General features: G+C 47.2%; 1 protein-coding gene across 1 annotated transcript in view; it reads right to left on the bottom strand.

Moving 5' to 3' along the window:
* Nucleotides 1-1,608: 1,608 nt before the first annotated feature.
* Nucleotides 1,609-6,890, bottom strand: part of LOC144162961 (putative oxidoreductase YjmC) — an 18,449-nt gene continuing 13,167 nt past the window's right edge. Inside the window, exons 7-11 of the mRNA XM_077693702.1 lie at nucleotides 5,695-5,764; nucleotides 3,758-3,876; nucleotides 2,622-2,717; nucleotides 2,032-2,142; nucleotides 1,609-1,756 (exon numbers count right to left, since the gene is read on the bottom strand). Coding sequence (XP_077549828.1) covers nucleotides 1,706-1,756; nucleotides 2,032-2,142; nucleotides 2,622-2,717; nucleotides 3,758-3,876; nucleotides 5,695-5,764 — 447 coding nt within the window. The 3' untranslated portion in view covers nucleotides 1,609-1,705. The remainder of the gene's footprint in view (nucleotides 1,757-2,031; nucleotides 2,143-2,621; nucleotides 2,718-3,757; nucleotides 3,877-5,694; nucleotides 5,765-6,890) is intronic.

The following is a 6,890-nucleotide window of genomic DNA, read 5'->3' as shown; positions in this document are numbered from 1 at the left end:
CAGACTTGCGACTCCGTCTTTGCCACTTTGGTGGCTAAATGGTGTGCTCATAATCTTGAGGTTGCAGATTCAATCCCTGGTGGCCATGTTTGCAATGAAGGGAGAGAACAGACGCACCATCCTCCACCATAGCGCACCTCGTAGCCCAAGTTGGCTACATTCGGCTATAGTTGGCTACATTGGCGTGTATACAATTTTCATCTTCGACTTGCTCTCTGATGGCGGATTTGGTTTTCAGTGCGACCTTGCATTCTTAACCAATGTGCTATGGCGTGAACTCGGTTACCTTGATGCTGTTGCTTCGTTTAAATACTCTCAAATTATGGGACCACAATTGCTGTGCAACTTTTTCTCCTTAAGTAATGTTGTACATGTTCATTTGCAGTGTTGTATCTTTTGTTTGAATGGCTGCATGGCAGCACCCAAAACATTAAAATTAATAAATTTCAATTGAATCAATATATTCATATTAGAATATTAACAATAAAAAATTATGTCTAGTACAAAATTTTGGGGAGGGCGAGACCTTCTGTGGTGCCATGAGGAATAGGACAGCGTTTGAGTCAATGAGCTGGTCCACTTCATGAAAGGGGAAAGCTGTGCTAACAGGTGGTTATGGACACGACATTGTAGAATGTGGGTGTGGGTTTCAAGAACAATATCGCTTGTCAAAAGTTGTCATAAAGTGACAAATATTAGTGTAAAGCTCGTTTACCTCTCCGTTTTGCCATCATTCAGCGAGAAAGTACTGGGGTGACCACCTAACCCTCCAGAAAGCAGCTGGCCAACCATATAGACTGCCACAAAGGCGTCTCGTGTGAAAGGTCGGAGAGGGGCGGTTATATTCGCCCAGGCGTTCACATTAAATGGAAGCACGCATGTTGGCATGCATGGGCTAGTTGTCGTTGCATGATCATGATAGTTCCTTGCGCATCATGACAGATTTGCCTGTCTTTGTATGATCGTGGACATTTTTGTGTGTAGAGTGCTTCCCTTAACTGTCTACGGCCAAAAATATTGCAAGCAGAACCTTTTCAAGCCCTTTCATAGCTCTCTGACGACACGAGCTTATACTAATCTATCCTCTGTGATCACGCAAACAGTTGTCTACGCATGGTGTGTCAAAGTATGGAGAGTAATAGCACATGAAATGTGGTTTCGTGATATGAGCAGCGCAATATTTCGTGAAAGTTTGCTCGTGACTAATGACTGCAAAGGTAGTCACTGCCTCGCAATTTATTTTGAATATGTTATATCCTTCGCTAAAGATCTCGTTTGTTTGGCAACATGTGCTTGAGTAAATGTATTAGCAGGGGTGCCTTAGAAGTTGACGGTGGCTTTTAATATTCGTTTTCTATCGGTTTGTGGAACTAAAACTGCCCCAATAAGTTTATCAGCCACCTCTTAATCTATTGGTTGAATGTGCAGAGAACAGTAGCGTTGCCCAATCATTCAGGAGAACCTTCACAAGCTGCTCACTGTGTAGGGCGTTTTTGTCACAGCCTAAATGCTTGCATCATAAGAGCTCCTCTCTCTGCCATCAGCTACAACACTCGATGGAAATACTCCGTGTAGGAAGCAGTGGTTTCTATGCATGCTAGGATCACGTCAGTTCCAGATGCTCGGTTTATTTACAAAAATAGAACCAATGGCTCAAAAATATCTTAAGTCTTTGCCATGAAAAATGCATTGTTAATAGGCAGAACTATTGCTTCCGCTTTGGTGGGTCGACTCCAAGGTTGGCTGCCACATCATCCTGCAAAAGATAGGGAAGAATCGACAGTGAAATAGTAGTGGATATGTGCAGCTGTAAGGGCTGAAAAAAAAAAAAAAATTATGTAGAGCTATTTTCTTGCGGTTTACATAACATGCATCCCATGGACCAAAGGCAGAGAGCATTTCAATTTTTTTTTGCGTGTAAAAAAGTACATAGCTTTTTTTGGGCAAACTGTTACCAGTTTGATGTGAAGCAGGGAGAGAGTGGGAAGTTTTTTTTGTTATGTAGATTCATATCCACATTTTTTCACTCACCGCAAACTTAATCTGGTTTACGTGGTAACGAATTCCTCCCTCTGCATCGCACTTGGCCATGTGCTGCCTTTCAGGATCGCCCGGAACTTGCACCGGAGCATTCTTTTGGGCCTGGGGACAAAACAGCGGGTTACACTCGCACTACAGTATAGAACTCCATTGTTGCGAGTGACTAAACTGTGAAGTAGCTTTGCACCGGTATGAAATTCTTACGGGAGAGAGAGAGAGAGAGAGATAGAGAGAACACGTCTCAACTTTCTACATGCCTACTTTAACTGCCTCCAAGGGCACTTCTAAGATGAAACATTTTATTATGGAATCTTATGCATGCCTGGATTTAAGCAAAGACATCTAGAGAGACATGCAAGACACCATGAGTGATATGTTCAAAGGCAAATGTGTGTGTGGGTGTGTTGACGGCACAGCCAAATGGGGATCGATGAATCTGGTGTGGGCCTCTTACAGTAGCTATCATCATCACTGGCCAATCCACCCACTTGGGTATGTTGTTAGGCCTGTAATCAACCTTACCCTTAGCAAAATACTGGGCGAGAGCGATTACTTGCTGCACCAATAAGTGTCACACTTACAGGTTCTTGAGATCGTGCCATGTCCATGAGGCCTTGCATTCGGTCTTCGAAGTTAGGCGCAAATGCTTCTGGGTTGATAGCCACGAAGCACTGTCCCTGTAGAAGCAGGAGGCAAAATATTAATGAGCAATTTGGAGCACTTGAAACTGAAAAATCTCGTGCTAAAATCATTTCTTCATTTCCCATCCTTAATTTTTGTCATCTGCCAAAAAGTGCTAATGTGCCCATTTCAGGTGTGAAAAACTGATATCAAAATGAATTGTTGAAAACGCAAATTGGCAGCCTTTTTTTCTGTTAGTGTGGCCCGAGACGAGTACTTAGATGGCATTGCATGCATTGCACCCCTTATTCTATATTATTATTCAGTTTGATTAAAAAAAATTTTATATAGACCGTGCTTCTCTACTTTTGTTTTTCAGCCTGCGCTTAGAAAGGGGGACGCGAACGTCGCAGGAGTTCAGGTATACATCTATTTATACGCTGAGACACAGGATGAAAAAAATATTGGCCTGGCAGATTCAAAGGCCAACCAAGCCAAAACTACCTGGCTGCACCCTCACAGTTGTTAGCCGTGATCCACGGCATTCCCTACCCACCTAGGGAAGTCAGCTCTGGACTGACCGCTCCCTGTTTTACCTTTGTTCTATCTGCCCGCACCTGCATTAAAAACAAAAAAGATATTCTACCACAACGGTCTTTACAAGTAAAAACAATTGGTGAACGTAACCTTATTCTGTAGGTGGCGGAGTACCCAGCGAAACCATTTCGGCTTCACTGGGTTGCACACATTCACGTAACTACACAACTGACTGGGTGGCAGTCCAAAGAAGTGCTCGAAACTGCTGCGACTTGGCAGCCGCGTGATTAGCGACGGGAGCGGCTGTGTCGCGTTTGACCCCCCCCCCCCCCCCCCTCCCTTTCTTGGCGTATCTGCTGCTGCTGCGCCGACGCCGCACTCTCTCCACCCTCTCCCGCACCTTGGCTGCTGCAGCGCCATATATCTCTCTACCCAGCTTTTTGTACACAGACACATTCCTGCCTGCTCGGGTAACCCCCTCTCTCCCCCTAGGAACGCGTGCGAGGGGTGCATACGGGGCGAGAGGTAGATGGCTGTAAAAAATAGCGAGGTCGCTCACCAGGTCGGCCGGATCTGTAACATTGAGCCACGAGCGAATGTTGTTGCCGTAATGAGCGCCGCTTAGTACTCCGCAGAAGAGGTCGACCATCATCGCCAGGCCGTAGCCCTTGTAGCCACCTGAGGTGCAAAGTCGGGGGGGGGGGGGGGGGGGGGGCATATTTAGGCAGAATAATCTTTACAAATGGAATGGATAGGGTGACAACACGAACCATCTTGACAATAAACAAGAAGGGAGAATGTTAACGTGACGAAAAAGCACTTTGTTTTTACACTACGCTCCCGAAAGCATCAAAGTGACACTGCAGTGGATTTGTCCAAGTGTTTATTTGTGGCTACGTTGTGCAGTTCAAACCGATTTAATTCGCTATTTGACTCTGTAGCGGAATCGGCGGCGCGAAGGTACAACGAGCCCCATGAGCGTCATTCGAGGCCACACCAATGACGTTATGCCGCAGCATAATGTGGATGCTGCAGAAGCATCGTGCTAGCTCTGCTTTCCTGCCTTTCCACGTTTTTTGTTTCCGCCCGTTTCAAGGTTAATATTGACTTTTTGGTGGCTCATGCAGCGGCTTTTCTCGTCATGCTAGCATTCCGTTAAATTTCGCCCTGCAGACTAGGCGTCAAAGCTAGCGCCAGCAAGTCGGCGGGAAGGACGGTGCGAAGGAAACGGCACTTTTGAACGTGCTTGCGGGAGTCGACTGCACATGCGCGAGGAGTTTCCGCGAACGGTAACTTATTGGCACTGGCAGCACTGGCTTTACCGTCGTCTGCGAGCTTCCTGAGGAGACGAAGTGTACCCTTGCGCATTGAAGGCAGCAAATGCAGTACGCACGGCGCTTGATGCTTGGTACAGTGATAAAAGGTAATCTTAGTTGATGTTGTGTATTACGTTTTTCTTGTTAAATGATGAGGAGCACTCCAAACGATAATTTTTCTCAGACGGGCGAGCAAAACGGCCGGGGCGGCCATTTTACCAGTGCTAAGCGTCGCCCGCCGCGAATAGTTCAGATAAGTTAGGGAGCTGGAAAAGCGCGTTTACGCCTCCAGAATTATGCTGGGCAAGGCAGTGCAAGTTATTGAGTAAATACTAAGACATATTTTACTCATTTCTTTCTGGGCTCTCGCTCCATTTCTCTATTCGATCCAAATTGGATTCATGGCGGTGCCAGTAGTTTATTTTATTTGTTCGCGGGAGTTTTACGTGTACGCCGACGGTCGCGACAGAACCCTCGGCTGGTAGAGGTAGAAAGCTTCGCTTTAAACGAAAATTCCCGCTATTTAAGCACGTGCAACAAGGCCTGGAGGCAGCATTATATAGCGGGATCAGAAAGTATACCATCCGCTTAAGGACGTTAGTTGCTCATCAAAGTTATCCTACGTGCACGGAGCAACGCATCAGGATAACCGCGACACGGCTTGGCAGGTGGACCCATTCGTTCCGCGAACGGAACGGACAGTATCGGCCTAACGCCCACACCTGGCAGCGATGCCCTCGCGACAATTCAACGACTGACTTCACGGTCATTTTAACCGTTTTAACTCTCGGGCTGAGTTGATAAACGGCATACGGAATCTGCACATGCAAGCCGACGCGAGGCAAGGGAAGAGAGGCAGGAGGTGACGAAGCAAGCTGTAGGGAACCGCCGTTGCCAGCCAAGCAGATCCCCTTCCGGAAGATAACGAGCCCCGTCTGCGGCGGACGCGCGAATCGAGACACCCTAGTGCGCTGGAAATGTGTTGCTGTGTTCGCCGGCTGTTAAATTGGATTTAATTACGTCGTCCTATCATGGCCACAGCGTTTCAAATGTTATGTGTCGCAGTGTGTTTACAGTTGTGGACAGTCATATGTGAAGTGTGTGTGCAGTAGCAGTAGCCCCCAAGTTTATATCGCAGAAACCAGAAACATTGTGGAAGGAGGTGTGCAAGGCTGCTCACTGGTCTCAATCGTTCCTCCGAGCGGGAGCAAGGCGCCGCCGCTCAGGACTTCGTCTGGCTTGGTGGTCACCTGCGAAGAGGGAAGCCACGGTGAGCTGTTGAGTGCAGAGCACTCCTTGTCGTCGTAGCTCGCTCGCTGGATCCAAGTAGAGCCCCACGGCGTACCGTCGTACTGGCGTCCCACAGAGGCTTCGAAAACCAAGCGGTTTATGTAGTCATAACCGTTCGAAACTCGTAAACCGGTGGCGCTTGTCATACATCTCCCCGTTATTTAGCGCAAAGAAAACTGCAGGTGAGTACATTTGAGGCACGTAACGTACCGATTACATCTGATACTCTGCCACTCTCATTACTACTTGAGTCCGTCGCATCGCTCGAGCCACCGCTTAGTATCCCACAGCAGGTCGTCTTCTACTATGTCGAAGCGATTTGTAATGAAACGCTTGCTAAATGACTTGCAAGGCCACAACGTCAACTTGGAGCCGCCTCCAACCTGCACGCGAGATTGCGTCATTCCAACAGCTCCGGCTCAACAACAGATCGAGCAAGCCCACTTGACTGCCTGAGCAACGCGCGCTTCCTCAAAGAAAAGCGGGTGCTTAGATTCGCATGCATACCTTTTTCCACTTTTCTGAAATAATAGAAGGGTGCTTAGAATAAGGGGGTGCTTAGAAATACGGTAGAGGTGCACTTCTGCTTAGTCATTCCAGTGTCTGTTTTATTTATAACTCGCTCTGCAAGGAGAAGATGAAGATCGTCACACAAAACGAAGACGAATAGCATTTCCCTCCGCCATTTCCTTTTTACGCACTGTGTGACCGGCGTAACGCTCGAGAGCGATAAAGTAAGGTTGCCGCACGTGCCATGGCATCTGGGTGAAAAGCACACTTGCGCTTCCATCCATCTCCCGCGCTATCTCTCTGTGTCGAATGTATTGCGCCAGCATGCGATTAAGCCGCGGTAATAACTCAGCATTAGAGGTCGTAGCAAAGCGATTATGTAACATTTATTAAGCAAATCTGTGGGCAAGTTGGTGCATTGTGATTGAAAAATTAGAGCGCGACTTAGACAACGATAAAGAAGGACGACGGGACAAGCGCTTGTCCCGTCGTCCTTCTTTAGTGTCGTTGTCCAAGTCGCGCTCTATTTTCAATCGTAACATTTATTCCTTATCTTTTTATAACTGCCCAGGCTTT

The sequence above is a fragment of the Haemaphysalis longicornis genome, unplaced genomic scaffold, assembly GCF_048455015.1.
Source record: "Haemaphysalis longicornis isolate Haplotype H1 unplaced genomic scaffold, Haemaphysalis longicornis Haplotype H1 scaffold_12, whole genome shotgun sequence".
NCBI lineage: Eukaryota > Metazoa > Arthropoda > Arachnida > Ixodida > Ixodidae > Haemaphysalis > Haemaphysalis longicornis.
This window is presented reverse-complemented; position numbering and strand designations above follow the sequence as displayed.